At 55.1% G+C, this 18,524-nt stretch overlaps 1 protein-coding gene across 1 annotated transcript in view; it reads left to right on the top strand.

The window, feature by feature from the left end:
- Window positions 1-14,338, top strand: part of CRHR1 (corticotropin releasing hormone receptor 1) — a 36,140-nt gene extending 21,802 nt beyond the window's left edge. Inside the window, exons 3-13 of the mRNA XM_087826271.1 lie at window positions 1,028-1,147; window positions 5,775-5,860; window positions 9,258-9,364; window positions 9,900-10,020; window positions 10,241-10,394; window positions 10,662-10,722; window positions 12,685-12,757; window positions 12,995-13,080; window positions 13,275-13,410; window positions 13,568-13,609; window positions 14,198-14,338. Of these exons, the coding sequence (XP_087682397.1) occupies window positions 9,991-10,020; window positions 10,241-10,394; window positions 10,662-10,722; window positions 12,685-12,757; window positions 12,995-13,080; window positions 13,275-13,410; window positions 13,568-13,609; window positions 14,198-14,338 (723 nt within the window). The 5' untranslated portion in view covers window positions 1,028-1,147; window positions 5,775-5,860; window positions 9,258-9,364; window positions 9,900-9,990. The remainder of the gene's footprint in view (window positions 1-1,027; window positions 1,148-5,774; window positions 5,861-9,257; window positions 9,365-9,899; window positions 10,021-10,240; window positions 10,395-10,661; window positions 10,723-12,684; window positions 12,758-12,994; window positions 13,081-13,274; window positions 13,411-13,567; window positions 13,610-14,197) is intronic.
- The last annotated feature ends 4,186 nt before the right edge of the window (window positions 14,339-18,524 follow it).

The raw sequence follows: 18,524 nt of genomic DNA on the forward strand, positions 1-18,524 counted from the left end.
CCAAAAGCTCCCCCACCCTCCAAAAGTATTACTGTGGCTTCAACTCTGCCCCAACACACCCACACACTTTAATTAAGGGCAAATATTTGGAAGGGGAATTTGAAATCCACTTTCTAATTTAGCTGTTTACATCCTTTTTAAGTCATAGGCCCCTTTGAGAATTTAATGAAAGCTAAGGCCCCTTTCCCAAGAAAAATGCATGAATAGACCTAATTTTTCATTTAATCTAAGAGTCTCTATAAACCCTTAAAGCTTTCATGAACTGAGATTAAGAATTTCTTATCAGATTTCAACCACTTCAATTTATAATAAAGACACTAAGGCCCAGAGAGGGCAAGTGACTTGCCTATGGTCACACAGCAAATTAGTAACACGGCCCAGTCTGAAGCCAGGGTTCCAGACTCCTGGTTCAGTGTCCTTTTTACTCCCCTAGGTGGTGTTCCCTCCCTATTCTCCCATGGTGCTCCTTCAGTCAGTCCTCTCAGGGCACAGCACAGACCAGAGCACAGTGTATGTTCAATAAATGTGGTCATTAAGCCAGCTAGAAGGTGGGCCAACTTCATTTAGCTGGTTCCTTCCTGCAGGGCTAGAGCAGATATGGTTTGGTTCCTAAAGGGGCATGTGTGAAGTGGGGCTGTGTCAGGGATTGGCTGGGTCTTCCCCATGCTGTGAAATCTGAGAGTTCAAGTCTGAACCAAGTGATGTGCGGAGAAAAGTATCCTCAGGCTCTAGAGCAGGGGACCTAAAGCATGTCCAGCCTTCTGCTAAATGTCAGCCAGGACCTCAGCTTTTAACACCATCTGCCATCTCTGCTCCTCCTCTGCTCTAGAACCCACTCTGGCTCCTCAGTGCCATAGCATCAGATTCAGCTTCTTTCCCCTGGAGTCTTCCCCTGCATAGGATGAGCTGTCTCCACACAGGACAGGTCGTTGTTCCTGTCCTGTCCCCAGTTGGTGTGTGTGGGCCAGGTGGGGAGGACACTGGAGTGGGGATCTTGCTCTGCCTCACCAGCTGTCTCTGCCCCCAGGACTGCAATGCAATGCATCCGTGGACGTCATTGGTACCTGCTGGCCCCAGAGTCCCGCAGGGCAGCTGGTGGTTCGACCCTGCCCCGCCTATTTCTACGGTATCCGCTACACCACCACAAGTAAGGGAATGTGTGGAGGGCAGACTTGTTGAAAGTGGGAGAAATAATAATGACAATAACAATAATAACAGTACCTCTCATGGATACAGCCACCATTTACCAAAGGCCAACTCTGCTGTGCTGGGCACCTGTGCTCATACTGCCGATTCTCACAATACCCCTGGAAGATACTGTATATAACTCCATAGTGCCCATAATATAACTAAGGCCTCTGAGGCTCAGAGAGGTTAGGGAACTTGCCCGAGGTCACCAGGTGGTAAGAGATGAAGCTGGAGTTGCATCCAGGTCTTTCTGACACTTTCTTCTGCAGTTGACAAAGTCGCCTTGAGCCTCCAACAACCCCATGAGGAATCATCAGAACAGCCCCAACTCTGGGATGAGAACCCTGAGTGCAGAGCTGTTATGAGGCTTCCCCAGGGCCCTCCAGCCAGGAGGTGGGGGACTCAGAGTTCTGGATCTACAGCCGGGGGGGGGTTGGTCTTGCATGCAGGCCACAGGTGGGTGGGGTTGGGGAGAACTAACCCAGTGTTCAGATACTTGATCCCCATGTAAACACCTTGCTCCCCTGAGGCCCGGAGCCTCCACTTCCAGGATTTGCAGCTCCTTGCTATGTCGCCTGTCACCCTCAGAATTAATTTGCTCTCCCCTGGCAATGACTCACAGCCCCTGCTTTTCAAGACAGCAACAGCTGCAGGCTAGGGCCCCTGACCTGTCCAAGGGGAGGGTGGGAGTTCCAGGTGGGCCTTTGGGGTCTGGTGGGCCTGAGCTCAGCCCCAAGAGGGTACCAAGGATGACCACAGACACCTCATGGTTTACTCCAAAACACACTGTGTGACCTTTAGCACATTTCCCCCTCTGTGGCCCTCCGCCCTGTCTGAGGATGGAGAGGGCTAGATCGCACGGCTTGTAAGACTTCGTTTAGCTCAAAGCTCCCAGGTTCCTTCTCCTGCCCATCTCTCCTTTTCCAGCTGGACTAAGGGGGTTAGGGTTGGGGGCTGCAGCCAAGAAAGCGTTGGACGGCCCTGGGGAGGCACTGGGACTGGACAGGAGGCTGGAAGAGCCAGACCAAGCAGCTTCATGAGTCTGGAACCCACAGAAGGAGAAGAAAAACTGGAAGGGGTGTGGGGAGGACATGCAGTCAGGAGGAAGGGCAGAAGTACCTAAGAGGAAAGCTTGGGGTGCACAGCGACCAGCCTCCAATTTAGTAAGGCCCATTACACAGTTAGGAAATGGAAGCAGGTCTTCCCAACGTCATAAAGCTTGGAAGCAGGGCCACACTGGGAGTCAGAGCCCTCTTGCTACTCCACTCACAATGCTGCGTGCCTACAGGAAGGAGGCAGCATTGGGGCTGGTGCATGATGGCGGGGGGGGGGGGGGGGGGGGAGTAGAGGGAGGCCCCTCCCCTTTCAGGTACTAGGTCCTGTCCTTTCACCTCCAAAATGATTCTCAGGTCTAGCCCTACCTACCCTCCATCACCAGTGACACCATCACTGAAGCCAAGGTACAGGATCTGTAACCCTTGTTTTGCCTCCGACCCTGTCACACCCTTGCTTGGAGTCATCCACTGCCTATGGCTCCCCATTGCCTCCATGGTCAAGTCCACACTCCTGAGTGGGGCTGGCCAGGCTCTCTGTGGCTATAGCCCCACCTAATTATAGCCAGCTCTGGCCACTCCCCAGGAGTTTCCTCCATTCTTGTCCCCAAAGTGAACGTTTTCAGAACTTAGTGCCTGGGCATGTGCTACTCGATCTGCCAGCCCTGCCTTAATGGAAGCCAGGAATCCTGGGTTCCAGCCCCAGCTCCATCTGTAACTGGCTAAGGAAGCCTTGGCACTGGCTCTCTCTGGGCCTTGGTTGCTCCACCTGCAAGGTGGGTGGGAGGTTTGGGCAGGGTGCTCTTTGGCTTCCTCTCTCTTCCCTCTGTGATCCCAGGAGAGGAGCTGGGGGTGATGGTCCCTAGACGTAGGGGCAGGGCTGCCAGACCCCACCCCCCAGGTGCCCAGTGCCAGAACAATGAGGGACACACCCATGCAATCAATGGTGAGAACCCAGAGTTGCACCTAATCATTAAGCACTAATTAATTCATTTACTGATGAGGTGCTACAGGGACTTCCTGGCCTTCTCCTTAATGCCCTCCTTCTTGCTGCATTTGATCTTCAAGGGATGGGGAACATTTCCAAAAATATCCATTTTCCCATGATTCTCTGGGAGGACTGCTCCGCTCAGCAATCAAAGACGAGGAGGTCACATCCTCCCTGGCAACAACTCCCTGCTTGTAGACCTGTTTTCTTTCAGGGTTGCTCCCTGCCTCCCAGCCAACCAGGGACTCCAGCTCCCAGCCCCACATCTGGGGTGTGAAAGGGGGGCTTGAGCTAAGGGGGTAGCTCTTGTTATCCTCACCAGGACCCCCTTAGATAGGGACAGGTGACATGTTCTGAATCTTATGTAAGGTTATATAAATATAGCTCCAAGACAATAATAATAACAGCTCACACCACCTGCCGGGTGGAGCTCCCAGCATCTGCATATGTTAACTAAAAATGTTCACTCAACCATAAGGTGGGGAGCCGATGTTAAGATCATTCCTGTCTTGCAGATAAGGACGTTGAGAGGTTGCGTGACTTGCCCAAGGTCACACGGCTAGTGAGGGGTGGTGCCAGGTTTTGAACCCAGGCTGTCTGAGTGGAGAGTCATGCTCTTAACACTGCTTTTTTCTGCCTATCGTAAGGCAAGAACCACGGCTCCCAAGACCCTTTCTTTGCAGACATTCCGGAGCAGCTTCTGGTCCCAGGCACTTCAGGTCCACGGCAGAGACACTGGACCCCCTGGTTCCCTGCCTCGCCCCAGACCTCTCTGAACACCCCGTCACTGAGTCCTCAGCCCTCTCATAGCTTATCCCTCATTTAGCAATTAGGAGAGAATTAGCAGCATCTTAGCCAACTCTGCCCAAGGGCTCAACTCTGTGAGATGACACTTGAGACTCAGGTCCACTGTCAGGGAAGCTGAGCAGAGCTTTAAAAATCTATTTAGCCTCGTTTGTTTCCCCACTGGCACGCTATAGAGGGGTGAGCAGCCTCTTGGCAGAGGGGCTGGGGAGCGGGTTAGAGAGGAGGCCTCACAGCCTCGCAGCCCTGGAGGCCAAGCCATGCCTCCCTCTCTCAGGGACACAGTAGCATCATCCCCCACCACCCACACGGTCATCTCCCTCTGATCCTGATGCTGCGAACGGAGAGGAAGCTCCCAGGCTGGACTGCTCCTTGGCCCAGCCTCCCTGGTGCATAGGAGAGGGGCTAAAGAGGCCAGTGGGCCCAGTCCCTCACGCAGCCCAGTAGCACTGAGCAGGCCCTGGGCCCCCACCTCTGTCTCCCCCACACTGCTCTGTCCCTGCCTGGCCCCAGGCTCAGGCACTGGGACTCAGGCAGTTTCCCCAGCCCTCCTCCACCCTGTGACATGAGAGTCAGTGGGAACCACAGAAAGGCCTGCAGCAGGACAGAGGCTCCAGAGGAAATAGCTCGGTACTCAGTTCTCTTCCAGCCTAGAGTCAGGGCCAGAATTAAGTCAAGGACATATCTTTAGAGCCACCGATGCTGAAGGGGAGACAGGGTGGGGCAGGACAACTTTATCAGCAAAGGAGAAAAACTTCAAGGTTGGGATCTCCCTTGTCCTTCCCTACTGGGTTTCAGAGCCCTGGTGACCCCCCCCCCGGGGGGGGGCCTTTTGTGCAGCTCTTGTCATCCCAGAGCTCTGGAGCCAGGCCTCAGACCACAGGGCTCCTCCCCATCCCCTTAGAAGGTGACAGATTCTGGGCTGCAGTCAAGCTGATGGCTGCACAGACCCCACCCTTCCTCGGGCCACTTCTGTCTTTTTTTCCAAGTACCATGTGCCAGGCTGTGAGCCAGCTGTAGTAGATCCTAACCATGAGATACTTGTTATGTGAGACCCACCCCCAGCACAATCCTGCTACCTGTCATTTTCTGTCCCAAGAGACCTCCACCATGGATGTTCCCAACATAGGAGCTGCTGTGGGGAAATGCCACCATCACCTTCCCCAACACCTGCCCTGTGAGCCTCACCCCATGTGGAACCCTGTCACATGAGGACCCACCACGGGAACCTCCCTGCAGGTGGTCGCCATAGAAAACCCTGTCATTTCATTGTGCCATGTGAGCTGTCACCACACACCCTTCCACATCATGCCCAGCCTCCGAGTGAGAACTGACTCGTCAGATCTCACCATTCTTTTGCTGTCACATGAGACCCCAAAATGGGAGAGTTCTCAGAAGGACACCCACCATATAATCTGCCACGACATAAGGGCTTTTGAGGAAACAGCCCAGTGAGACTACCCAAGGGTCAGTCTTGTGGGCATGATCATGCCAGCACAAGTGGGCAGAGCTACGGCCCCACAGTCAGGTGTTGGAGTCGACACTGAGCCCCTGTTGGAACCAGTGGGCAGAAAGAAGCAGCAGGATGGGGTAGTAGGGAACCCCTTCTCCTCAGCTTCACTCAGCAATCAGGCCCATGCTGGCCCAGGTGGATGGATAAATGGACAGATGGATGGACAGACAGATGCCTAGGTTGCTATTTGGGAGAGGAACTGAGGGTCACTCTCCCTCTCTTTTTCCAGACAACGGCTACCGGGAGTGCCTGGCCAATGGCAGCTGGGCCGCCCGCATAAACTACTCCGAGTGCCAGGAGATCCTCAGTGAGGAGGTGAGGCTGCTGTGAGGCCACCTGTGCCAAGGGGTGTCAGGGCCCCCAGCCCAAGGTTGTGCCTGCTACGTGGCTGGTGGCTGGTGGTTGGTCAGGGTAGAGGAGCCAGAGCTCATGTATCCATGAGGGAGGGTGTGCCAAGTGGATGGTGGGCAGATTGACAGCGATGAGCTGGGTCCCCCTTCTTTCCTTCCTCCCTCCCTCCCTCCCTCCTGTCCTCCCTTCCTCCCTTCCTTCTTCCCTTCCTTCCTTCCTTTCTTCTTTCTTTCCTTCCTTCTTCCTTCCACCCACGCTCACTGGACAGGTTTCCATCCATTTTCCACCTCAGCCACCTGAGCAACATATCCAGGTGCAACCACAGGGCTATATCAGAATCGGGGTGGAGGTGGAGGTAGTGCAGTTCGAAAAAGGCCTTTTAGAGAGTCCTTTAAATAGGCAAATGTGTTTGAGAAGATGTTGCTTCCACATAATACAGAATTCAGAGGTACAGATGGGCACACAGAGAATGTCTCCCTCTCAACCCAGCCACTGGGTTCCCTCCCCAGAGGCAACCATTTTGCCAGTTTCTTAAATGTTCATCCAGGGACATTCTCTGCATATTTGAGTAATTAGGTGCACATATTCTTTTCTGTTTTTACCTAAACATTGCATATTATACACCCTGTTTGACACCCTGCTTTTTCCAAGCAATTATCCATCTTGGCGATTGTTTCGTATCAGTAACTAAAGAGCAGCTTCATTCTCTTTTACATTTGCATAATATCACGTTGTGCAGATGGACCATAATTTATTTACCCAATTTTTATTCTCAGTCTCTGGCTGTTATCAACAGTGCTGCAATGAATAATCTTTTAAGGTTGACATTTGGCAGATGCGCGGGTATGTCTACCTTCCCGGTGCTGCTGCCCTGCCCCCCTTGTGCCCTCTCCCTACATCCCCACCCACCCCCTCAGTGGGTACTGAGGAAGGTGGGGTCATGGAGCTGGAAGCCTGGGGCAGAAGGGAGGATGTCCCAAGCTGTCTGAGGAGCATCAGGCCTCTGGTGTGTGGAAGAGAGAGGGGCTGGCCCAGGTGATCCTGGGAATTCCTGTGCCTTGATGATCTAAATTGGACAGGACCTCGGAGACCCTCCATCCCATCTTAGTCTGCCCGGAACAAGAATCATCCAGAGCACTTGTTCAGATATAGGTCTCAGGGCTACACCCACACCCAGGAAGTGAAACTGTCCAAGGAGGACCTGGGAATCTGCCCCAGGGGGGCCTTCTGATGGGGAGAGAATGAGAATCTCTGACCTAATGCAACCCGTTTAGCCTACAGATGGGGAGACTGAAGCCCAGAAAAGGGGAGGGACTCACACAAGGTTATACGAGTGGCCAGAGTGAGTCAGGGCCTGGGCCCTGGGGCTTTGGAAACCAAGTTCTCCTTTGCACACCCCCCAGGTAAAAGGCTGAGGTTGGGAGGACAGCTTTCCCCACCTGGCACCCACCCAGCCCTGAGTGCTTTGGTTAGCCCCTCCCCCAGGCTGCCTGGCCTCACATTGCTGAGATATTGGGGTTCTGATGTTCCTTTTCAGACCCAACAAAGATAGAGCAAAACTTAGCCTAAAAGAATGGCATGTTCTTTAGGGGCACTGGTTGGCAGGGTGAGGGACTCAGGATGCAAGGTGAGAGGCTTCTGGCATCTCAGATCACACAGGCCAGACCACATGGTCCATCCTGGGCTGGGACGGTGGATGTGGCTCCGGGACAACCTGACCTGAGCAAAGATAGCCCCCAGGTTGCTAAGTACCCCCACAGTGAGCCAACCTGAGAAGTCCTGGAGTTGGAGAGGAGGGTGCCCCTTGGATTGGGGGAGGGAGGTGGGGTTCCAGATCAGGAAACATAGTTGAGTCAGATGAGGAGACCACAGGTAACATGGGCACCCTTTCCTCTGGTTACTGACTCAGCGGGGCTGCCACCCACACATCCCCCACCCTGGCCTGCCCTGCCTGGCTTAGTCACCCACCCCTTTCCCCAGCAGCCTCTGCCGGCCCAGTTGCCTAGCACTCTAGGTAATTAATTCATTTAATTAGTGAAAACGGCATCCCCTCTGCTAGCTCCCAGCCTTACCAGGCTCCTCCCCACTCCCAGGACTCCTGGTTTCCTCTTGGAGCTACCAAGGAAAATCTCCAATTAACCAAGCACGAAGTTTGGTTTCTCAGCTCTGGGTCCTGTATAAGCCCCAATTAAGCACCAGCGCCCAGGGGGATGCAGATAATGGATTGGCAGACCAGCCGCCTGTGAAATGGGACTTGTGAGGGCACCCAAAGGCCAGCCTGGGAAGGAGACCTGCCCACAACCGTCACCACCAGAAGACAAGCCCCAATTGGGGAGCTTGGCTGTGCATGGCCCAGCCCTCCAGGATGGCACTGACCCCAGTCCCCACACACAGTCTCCTTCCACTGCAGTGACACCTCTGCTGCCCATGACACTTACACACACCCTGCTCCCCTTCCCCACACTCTGCTGAGCACAGGGAGCTGGGGCCTCTGTGCATCCTGGGAGGACACGCCTTGGTAAGACATGGATGGGACTCTGGGGGTGCAGGCTTATGGGCCAGGTTCACTGCTTCACAGGGTAGGCATTTGGACTAGAACTTCTGAAATGCTTAGGGCTCATCTGGGCTTCTTGCTAAAATGAAGATTCCTGACTCACTGGGCCTGAGGTGGGGCTTAGGATTCTGCATTTCTTAAGATTCCTACAGTCTCCTAGGTGGTGCTGACGTAGCTGGCCTGGAGACCACACTTAGAGGAGCCAGGGGCCCCATGAGGGAGAAGCTCAGGAAACCCAGGTGGAGAGGAAGGGCAAAGAGGGTGCAGCCAGGGCTAGGAGAGGCCAGGGTTGGGACCTTGGCAGGGGCAGTGGGAACCAGGCAGGGAGAACTCATTGCACCATCCTGAAAAGGCATCGGGACAGTCAGGCCTCAGCTACAGCAGGAGGGAGTTAGGGGTGATGGAGAAGATGGTGGCTCCACCCAGAAATGGGGGGACGAAGGAAGCCTGGAGGGTCAGTGTCTACACCCCCCAGGGCCAGAGTGTTTGAGCTGAATGGAAACGTGAGTGTGAGCACACCTGTGAGCCATGCACTAGTTTCTGTGCATGCAGAAGGGGACCCTGTGTGATGTGGGGAGTCAAGTTAACTGACATTTGTCCAACAGCACAGAGTAGTGGACAGAGTGTGGGATTCAGGTACAGACAAGGAGACACAGTCTCAAATTACAGTGACACATGGGGGCTCAGGGAGGGGTAACTATTGTTGTTAGCATGGCCCACTCTATTCCGGCCACCCAGGGGGCTGCCAGTGGGCACAGGGGTGGGGCTGTGCGGGAGCCTCACCTCTGGCCCTCTCTCTGGCCTCAGACGAAGAACAGGGTACACTACCACATTGCTGTCATCATCAACTACCTGGGCCACTGCGTCTCCCTGGTGACCCTCCTGGTGGCCTTTGTCCTTTTTCTGCGGCTCAGGTAAGAAGTCCCCAGCACTGTCCCCGGGCTTGAGCAGGGTGGAGAAGTCAGATGCAGGGGGCTGCTGGGAAGGGGAGTCCTGCCCCCTCACCTCAGTGGGAGGGGTGACAGCTATAGAGTTCCTGGTCTCCTGAAACCTCTGGCAGGGTCCTCACTTCTGCCCCCCTGCCTCGTAACTGACCAGGGTGGGGAGGGGGGAAAGCCAAAGCATCAGGGCTGAAAGCTGGAGGGATACGTCCCACTGGAGGCCTTGTGTGCTTTCTGACCCTCAAACCTAGAACCACAGGGAGGGGTGGACCCACACAAGACATGGGCAGCCCCTGGTCCTGGAGCATTGGCTGTGGCAGATTCTGCCTCCAGAGCTTGGGTCTGGGCAGGTCATAGGTAGGAAGGGCCCTGTGTGACAGCCAGTCAGGCCTACTCTGAGGCTATTTCCCCACTCACACATCTGGGTTGGAGTGGTGCTAGCGGCCTATCCCTCCCTCTCTCTCTCCTCCCCTTGTTCCCAAAACCCACCCTCCCCTGCTGCCCCCAGGAGCATCCGGTGCCTCAGAAACATCATCCACTGGAACCTTATCTCAGCCTTCATCCTGCGCAATGCCACGTGGTTTGTGGTCCAGCTCACCATGAGCCCTGAAGTCCACCAGAGCAACGTGGTGTGTCCCGGAGGGGAGGCCAGGGGTCAGAGGAGGGTGGGGTTGCCCTGGCGGGGGTGGGTCCAGGGCCAGGCCCTGAGGCCCATGGAACAGGAGTGGATCCTGCGGAGAGCCCCATCCTGCTAAGGGGAGGCCCCAGGCCCAGGGTGGGGTGCTGCTGCTGTCCCCACCTGTCCCTCGCTCATTGTCATCTCTGGTGGGGGTGGGGGTGAGGTTACAGGGCTGGTGCAGGTTGGTGACAGCTGCCTACAACTACTTCCATGTGACCAACTTCTTCTGGATGTTTGGGGAGGGCTGCTACCTGCACACGGCCATTGTGCTCACATATTCCACTGACCGGCTACGCAAGTGGATGTTCATCTGCATTGGCTGGGGTGAGCTGGCCAGCCCCCGACTGCCTGCCCCAGGCTGCCCTCTCCTCACCCACATGCAGGCCTGCTGGCTGCAGGGCCAGGTTAGGATGGCAGAGTGCGCACCACAGCCTTCTGCCCCTACTTGCGGGAAGCATGTTGGGTGAGTGGGTCCCAGCTCTAACCCTGGGGACCCCTGCCTGCCTATAGGACCTGGGCCGCACTGGGGTCCTCCATGCCCTCACCTTCAGGCCCCCCTGATTGGCTCTTGACATTCGGTCTCTGCCCCAGGTGTGCCTTTCCCCATCATCGTGGCCTGGGCCATTGGGAAGCTGTACTACGATAATGAGAAGTAAGTCACCTCCTTCCTTTCACTGCCCTCAGGGCCCCCTGAGCCCCAGGTCCAGGCTGCCAGCCCAGCTTTGCCCCGAGGGCCTTCAGCCATGCTACCTTCCTTGTCAAGGCCACCATTCTTTCATCTACAAAGAGAGGGTGCTTGCGGCAGGACTCAATCCGAGGCTCCCTAGCAGTGCTCTGCCTGAGGTGGGGCTGGACAGGAGGATCCAGGCAACTTTATCTGTCTTGGGCTCTCACAGGCAGAACTACACGATGGTTACCAGCTGTCTGTGGAGCCAGACTGCCCAGGGTCTGAATGGTGGTCCCATCACTAATTAACTGTATGACCTTGGGCTACTTACTACAGCATGCCTCAGTTTCCTCATCTGTAAAGTGGGCATCCTAATAATAGTGCCTCCCTCATAGGATCATGGTGAAGATGACATGAGTTAATATATATTAAGCATTTAGAATAGTGTCTGGCACATAGCATATGCTGTACAAATGTTTTCTATTAATTTTTAGACTTGTTCTAACAAAAGATTCCACAGACTTAACAGAAATTAATCCAGACAATCTCAGAGACCCCTTCCAGCTCTGAAGTCCTGAGATGCCTTATTAAATGGATACAGGTGCTCCCAGCTGCCCCTGATAACTAGACTTCTGCTGCATGGTTCTCAGCCTTGGCTCCCATTAGAATCACTCAGGAAGCGTTAAAAAGTACCAATGCCCAGGCTCAACCTCCAGCTTGGATATAACTGGTCCAGAGTGTGGCCTAGGCACCGGGATATTTTTTAACTGCCCAGGTGATTCTACTGTGCACCTGAGATAGAGAACCACTGAGATAGAGGCAGAAAAAGGGGACAAAGCCAAGAGTGCCAGGATCTTCTCCACCAAAGTGGATTTAGGAACCTGCTGTCTGACGAGGGTTCCAAGTGGCCTCCATCAGTGACAATTCCTCCCCACCATCATAGAGAGTAGGCAGCCACCACAACCTCACTGACAGACACCACTGTGAGCCTAAGTCCCTGAGCAGGAGCATCATAAACCCTGGGCAATGGTGCTGGTGCCCGTGCCGGTGCCTGCAGGTGTGCAGGTGTGGGTGTGAGTACCGGGAGAAGAGGGAAACAGGTTTTCCAAAGATGCTCAGCATCTTGGAGGCGAAAGGACACAGGAGCTGGAGAAGTTGGTCTGAGTGACTCTGGAGCCCCACCTTGTGGTGACATGCTAACACTGCAGCAGAAGGGATCCAGACTCAAAGCCAAGACTGGAGTTGACTCCAGAGAGCTCACATTTGGTCTGCACGGTGTTTTTTGAAAACTAGAATTTGTTGTCAGTCTTTAAAAAGTCAAGATTTTCCACCTAAAAATCTCAGTTCTGGTTTATGGAAGCATCATGAGATCTAGGCACTTCGGGTCTTCATGCCTACAGGGCCATCCTCTAGGCACAAGGAGGTGGGACTTCCTGTGTGCCCAGTTCACGCCCACTCCCCAGACTTTCCTAGAGCTTGCTGGAGGGAGCTCAGGAAAATACAAAGCAGGTCTGCCTCCTGTGACAAGTGGAACCTGCCTCCAGGTTGTTCACACTACAATTGAACAGGTTCAGAGATTGCTAGCTGTTGGGGGCCCACTGAGTGACAGGGGCATGGCAAAGCACCACCAGTGGGCATGTGCCAGAGCCACAGTGGGGACTGAGGGGAACATGGTGTGTTGAGCCCATTCCTGTTCCACTCAGTGGTCTTTTCCATGATTTCCCTGCCACACTGCTGGCTTCCAACTTCACATCTAATAATAGAGGGTGCTGTCCATTGTGCAGATGGGTAACTGAGGCACTGTGGTGGAATCAAGTGGCTTGAGCTTTTGCCAGAGTTGGAACTGGGGCACCCAATCCTGCCCTGGCCAAGCACCACCCCTCCCCTATGCCACTGGACTGGGCCCAGATGACCCCCTCCTCTCACCTCCTGTCTGTGGCCTTCTAGATGCTGGTTTGGCAAAACGCCTGGGGTTTACACCGACTACATCTACCAGGGCCCTATGATCTTGGTCCTGCTGGTAAGAACCTGGGTGGGGGGCAGGAAAGGGGCACAGCGCGGAGGGGAAGTCAGTGCCTACTGTGAACCCAAAGGATCCCTCTGCCTAGAGTATTTGAGTGCTAATGAGGGTGGGGGGAGAGCAGTAGAGGGGACCAAGATCAGACCTGAGATGGCTAAGTCCCTGGCCTGCCCACTCACCCCCCGACATCTTGCACACATACGTGCCCACACCATCCCACTGTGTGCTTGACTGCAGATCAATTTTATCTTCCTTTTCAACATCGTCCGCATCCTCATGACCAAACTTCGGGCGTCTACCACATCTGAGACCATTCAGTACAGGTAGCTTCCCTGCCTTCCCACCCTTGGGGGATCCAGAGATCCCAGCCTCTTCCCCCAGGCCTGGCAGGGTCCTCCCCCAGGCCTGGCAGTCCCTCCTGAAACACCCCCCTTCTCAGACATTTGGGACCTGCCACCCATCCCCCAGCCCTCTCTGGGTTGGGCTGTGACTCTGGGCCTCCCCACCCCCACCCCAGGAAGGCTGTGAAGGCCACTCTGGTGCTGCTTCCCCTCCTGGGCATCACGTACATGCTGTTCTTCGTGAACCCTGGGGAGGACGAGGTCTCCCAGGTTGTGTTCATCTACTTCAACTCCTTCCTGGAGTCCTTCCAGGTACAGACACCTTCCCCTCGCTCAGCCCTGGCTGTCCCACACCTCCAGGGGTGGGCACTCTCCCAGGAAGGGGACTGTAGGGGCAGGAGGCTGGGGAGAGAAACTGAGTGGGGCCACACTGCCCAGTCCCCTGACCCGACTTTTCCCTCCACCCCAGGGTTTCTTTGTGTCTGTGTTCTACTGTTTCCTCAACAGCGAGGTAAGGACCCTGGGCTGGGGCTCAAGATGGCAGAAGGCCTGTTGGGACCAGAGATGGTCTGTAGCCTTCCTCTGCCCTCCACATGCCAGCCCTCCTCCCTGCCCCCAGGTTCCTATAGGGATTCTCTGGGAGCCCAAAGAGGGCCCATGCCACCTGCCCACACTGCTCCTGCAGTGGCAAACCTACTCCTTTGCTCTCTTAGGCAGTTGACATTGGGAGGGGGGAAGAGCTGGAGCTTCAGTCTCATCCATGAGTCTGAAATGGGTTGTTGAAAACAGAAAGCTGAGCCCTGGGCAGGTAATGCATGTAGGTTGAGGGTAGGGGTTCATGGCAAAGACACTGTGTGGATTACAAAAAGCACCCCTTCCTCAGGACACTTGAGCAAACTGTCCCAACAAATATGCAAATCAACAATGTTGCAACAATGTTCCTATGTGGCCTCCTGTACACCTCACACCTGTGTACTATTCACCTGTGCGCTGCTCACCTGTATAGCTGCTTGTCTGTACACCTGCTTGTGGCAGCCCTCAGGGAGGGAGGGCCATCCTGTGACTGGGTTCAAACATATGGTCTGCTCTATGCCCACAGGTCCGCTCCGCTATCCGGAAGAGATGGCACCGATGGCAGGACAACCACTCCATCCGCGCCCGGGTAGCCCGCGCCATGTCCATCCCCACCTCCCCGACCCGAGTCAGCTTTCATAGCATCAAGCAATCCACAGGGGTCTGAACTAGGAGGCCATGAGCAGCCCCTGAGATCCGTGGTGGGAAAGATGGTTGCCAGACTCAGCTGGCTGCGTGTCTGTGGAGGGGACCGGCTCCTTCCCATACCCTGTACCTTCAGGAGCACTGGCACTGAGGCCTGGAAGACCCCTCCCTGATCCCCAGCTGAGCAGGAGTTCTGGCCTGAGAGCAGCCACATTCTGGCCATGGATGATTGAAAAATAACCTATAAGACTGGGCTGGGCCCAGCGCCTCTGACTCCCCCTTGCCCCAGTCCCCCCTGGCGAACGGAATAGGAATGGGGAGCTGGGAAATCCAAAGTAGCATGTGGGTCCCTCCAAGAAGGTCCCCCCCAGAGCACAAGGTGGCTAGGGCACTGGAGACCTGGGGCTTCCTCCACAACTGTGGGGGCCATTCGCATCATGGGAAACTCTTGTGACAGCATCCCAACCACTGTGATGCCTCCAGGTCTTAGCAATGCCTTCCACCAATGCTTGGAACCAAGGTCATGTTGTCAGAGCTCTGGAGACATTAGATATCAGTGGCATCATCAAACATAGGCTACGTTACCAGAAATCTTCCCAAGTCCCCAGAACTTCATCTAGCTCTGTGGCACTGCCACCAGAAATGCCCTGCCTTGCTGCGTTGCACCCTTGGACTTTGACTACTCTGCCAGCCACACGGCTCCCTCTCCCTAACCTCCTGCCTCAGGTGTTTCCCCCTTTGCGAGAAGATGGGGGTGGGAGGAAGTAGTCTGTGAGCAAGAGCCAGGGTGCACCCCAGCCAAAGCTAGCCGCCCTCTGAAGGGACAGAGAATACGGGGACTATCCAACCTGCTGACATAAGTGACCCAGCATCTAGACAGCCCCTCTGCTGGTCACAGAGAGCTCGTTGCCCCTGGATGGCCTCTGAGGCAGCACTGTTAGCTAAGCAACGATAGAAGGGGCAGGACCCTCAGGCCCTCTCTGGCCCCAGTGCCCTGGAGCAGGACAAGTGGCCCTTGGGTTAGCTGGTCAGATACAACCCAGGCATAGACTGGCCCAGCCCTCATTGGACCCACCCACATCCAGAGGTACTGCACAGACAGGACTTTGGGGGTGCAGGGCTGGGAGATGGGGGTGTCTGATGTAAATAATAATATTTATCTTTTCAACCTGCATTTGTGAAGTTCTGGACTGTGCTGGAGCTGGGCAGAAAGGGCCTGCAGAGAAATGGAGGCTACTTTGAGTGTCCAGGGGCACTGTGTGTCTGGGAAACCCAGTAGCACTCACACAGCCATCAAGGATGGGATGCTAGGTGAGCCCTGAGGGCTGAGGAGAACGGTGGGTCCTGGCAGACACAGGTGATAGGACAGCTCTTGTAAGGTGAGTTGTAGGGAGACATGGGCCATGGGTGAACAATGCAGGCAGAGAACACCATGGGCAGGGGCACAGTTTGAGCAGAGGTGTGGCAATGGGACCAGATAAGAATGTCCCAGCCTCAGGGTAGGAGTTTATATGGAAACAGTGAGCAGGTGGGGGTGTGAAGCCAGGAAAGGAAGGTGGCAGGAAGGGTGAGTGCGCACAGGCCCTCACACCTCTGGGCAGCTGGGGCTTAATCCTGCTGTGGACATTGGGGAGCTGGAGCCAGAGCTGGAGTGGAACACAGGCCTCCAACATCTCACCTAAGGATTGATGGGTATTTACCCACCAACTTCTTCAGTCACAGGGTGAAGGCTGCTAATCCCCCTGGCAGCCTGGGCCTGGCTGCTGAGGGACCGGAAGTGGCTGATGGGTCTCAAATGGCCACAACTGAGGCACCTTTCTCAACTCTGCGTTTCACTCAGCAAAGGAGGGGAAGTGAGAAAGGGCAGCTTTCCTTGGACAATGTTGGAATGTAGAGGACAGGGCCCCCCAAAGATGGAAGTGCCTGAGAGGGGCTGGGGGACTCTGTGAGGGGGTTGCACAGATAAGGTGTCCTGAGGGGGCAGGCAGGCCAGTGCCCCCCTTTCCTGCCTGTGCCTCCTCGTGGCTTTAGTTGATGGGCTCCCTCTGAGCGCCTATTATCCACTAGGCCCTGTGTAAGGACAGATAAGCAGCACCCCAATGCCAGCAGCCAACTGCTCAGCTCAGAGCTACTGGCTCTGGAAGGTCACTGGAGGCCACCTCCAAGGCTGGCTGCCATCAGGGGAGCTACAGAGGGGTCCCTGGGCAGGCAGGGGCTGGTCCAGATGAGCCTCAGGACCGCTCCCATCCAGAGACTGTAAGGGGAGAGGGGCTGCTAAATGCACAGGTAGAAACATCTGGGCCCCAAAAAACTGTAGCTCCAGTGCCAGGGGCAGGTGCCCAGAGTTTAACCCTTCCAAGGCTGGTGTGTTCTGGGCTCCAGGGTTAGGGTGAAGGCAGGCCCCCAGATGGGGTTTCTGAAGGTCATTCTGCCCTGAGGTTTGGCCTGTGGGTGGGGCAGGAAGAGAGGTCCCCTAGAGATGAGTGTGGTTCTATGGGCCAAAAGACACACAGGCCACTACACTTCTGGGAGGGCTGGGCAGCTGGGGTGGGGAATAATCCCCTCAAACTGCCCTGCCTGAGCCCATTTCTTCTGGGGACCCTCCTTCATGTGCAGAGATCAGCAGTGGAGAGAAAACCACAGTGAGGGATTTCGATTCTCCATTTTGGGCTCCCTCCACCTTCCCCGAGTATGACAGCAGAATCCTGCCCTAGGGTCCTTGGCCTCCCCTCCAGCCTCCTCAGTTCCCTGCTGCTGCTGGATCAGATCCCTTGGACCAGGACTGGGGAGGGAGTCAGATCTGGGAAATACACTTATTAGGAAGGGATGGGAGTTGGGAACCCAGATAATTCCTTCATTGTGGGCATTTGTAGATCTCTTTGCAATTCACAGAATCCTTTATGACATTTATTACTAATCCTCAACTCACTGATGGAAGTAGGAATCAGCCCATTTTACAGGCGAGGAAACTGAGGCCTGACGACTCCCCTGAGATCAATAGTCCTTTGGCTCCAAGTCCAGGGCTCTTTCTACCCCCTCCATTGACTAGGTTACTAGGCTTGAATTTGGAGAGACCAGGACTGATAAAACAGCTGTCGGGGAGGGGCAGCAAGGAGGCCTCAGTGGTTCAGATTGTCCAATTGAGGATGAGTCCCAGGAGAAGATGGGACCAGTCCGAAGATGGTCCAGCCAGTGGCCAACTGCTAAGTCCAGCTGGGTGGGAGCTCTGAGGGTTGTGTATGTCCACCCTGGCTCTCAGCACCCCTTTCCCACCTTCCCCACATTCTCCACCCTCCACTTCTTAAAATGATGCTTAACTGCAAACAGTGTAGCCCAAGCCACCAGAAGCCTCTGGGGGGTCTCTCTGCACCCACCCAGGCTCTGCCCAGCCCATGCGAGGGTGCCACTGGCCTCAGGACCATCTCATCCAGCCCCAAAATCAAACTCAACAGCCTGCCCTTGGTCCAAACAGAGGGAGTGCCTCCTGCATCTCACATACAATGACACTATCATTGATGGGGTGCTTACTGGGCACCAAGAGCCACTGAGCCCCTCACATGTTGACCTCATCTACTCTTCATACCGCCCTATGAGGCAGGTGCTGCTATCCCCATTTAACAAATAGGGAAAGTGAAGCCCAGCGAGGTTAAGAGAACTGCCCAAGGGCATGGGTGGATGTGAACCCAGGCCAGCCTCACTTACCCTCCACTGTGTTTAGCTCCTATGTAGCAGGAGTTCTCTGTAGAGTACCCCTCCCTGCCCTACTGCCCCCGCCAATGCCTTCCCTAGGGCTGCACTGTTTGCAGCTAAGCATTATTTTAAGAAGAAGAGGGGTGGAGGATGTTTTCCCAGTTCGTGGACAAACAACATACAGAGATGAAGCTAGATGTAGTAGTTGGTGTCTACAAAGTATGAGCCTAGGTGGACCCCTTTCTGAACCCAGCCCAGCCTCCAGGCCGACTGCAGTCTGCGGCCTCCCAGCGTTCCCGAAACCTGCTCCATCTCCAAGCATCGCCTCCTAGTCCCTACCTTCTGCATCCCACCAAGTCCTGCAGATCCTGCTGGGCAGGCTTGGAGCCAAGAGATACCTGGACCATGCATATTTTTCAAAGCTCTCAGTGTGCTGAAAACACCAAGGAGATCACCATTTGGAGATAACTCCCGAGACCACCAGACCTACAACAAGCCTGTCCTGAGCCTAGTGCCCC

This window comes from Miniopterus natalensis, chromosome 17 (assembly GCF_054644295.1).
Source record: "Miniopterus natalensis isolate mMinNat1 chromosome 17, mMinNat1.hap1, whole genome shotgun sequence".
Classification (NCBI taxonomy): domain Eukaryota; kingdom Metazoa; phylum Chordata; class Mammalia; order Chiroptera; family Miniopteridae; genus Miniopterus; species Miniopterus natalensis.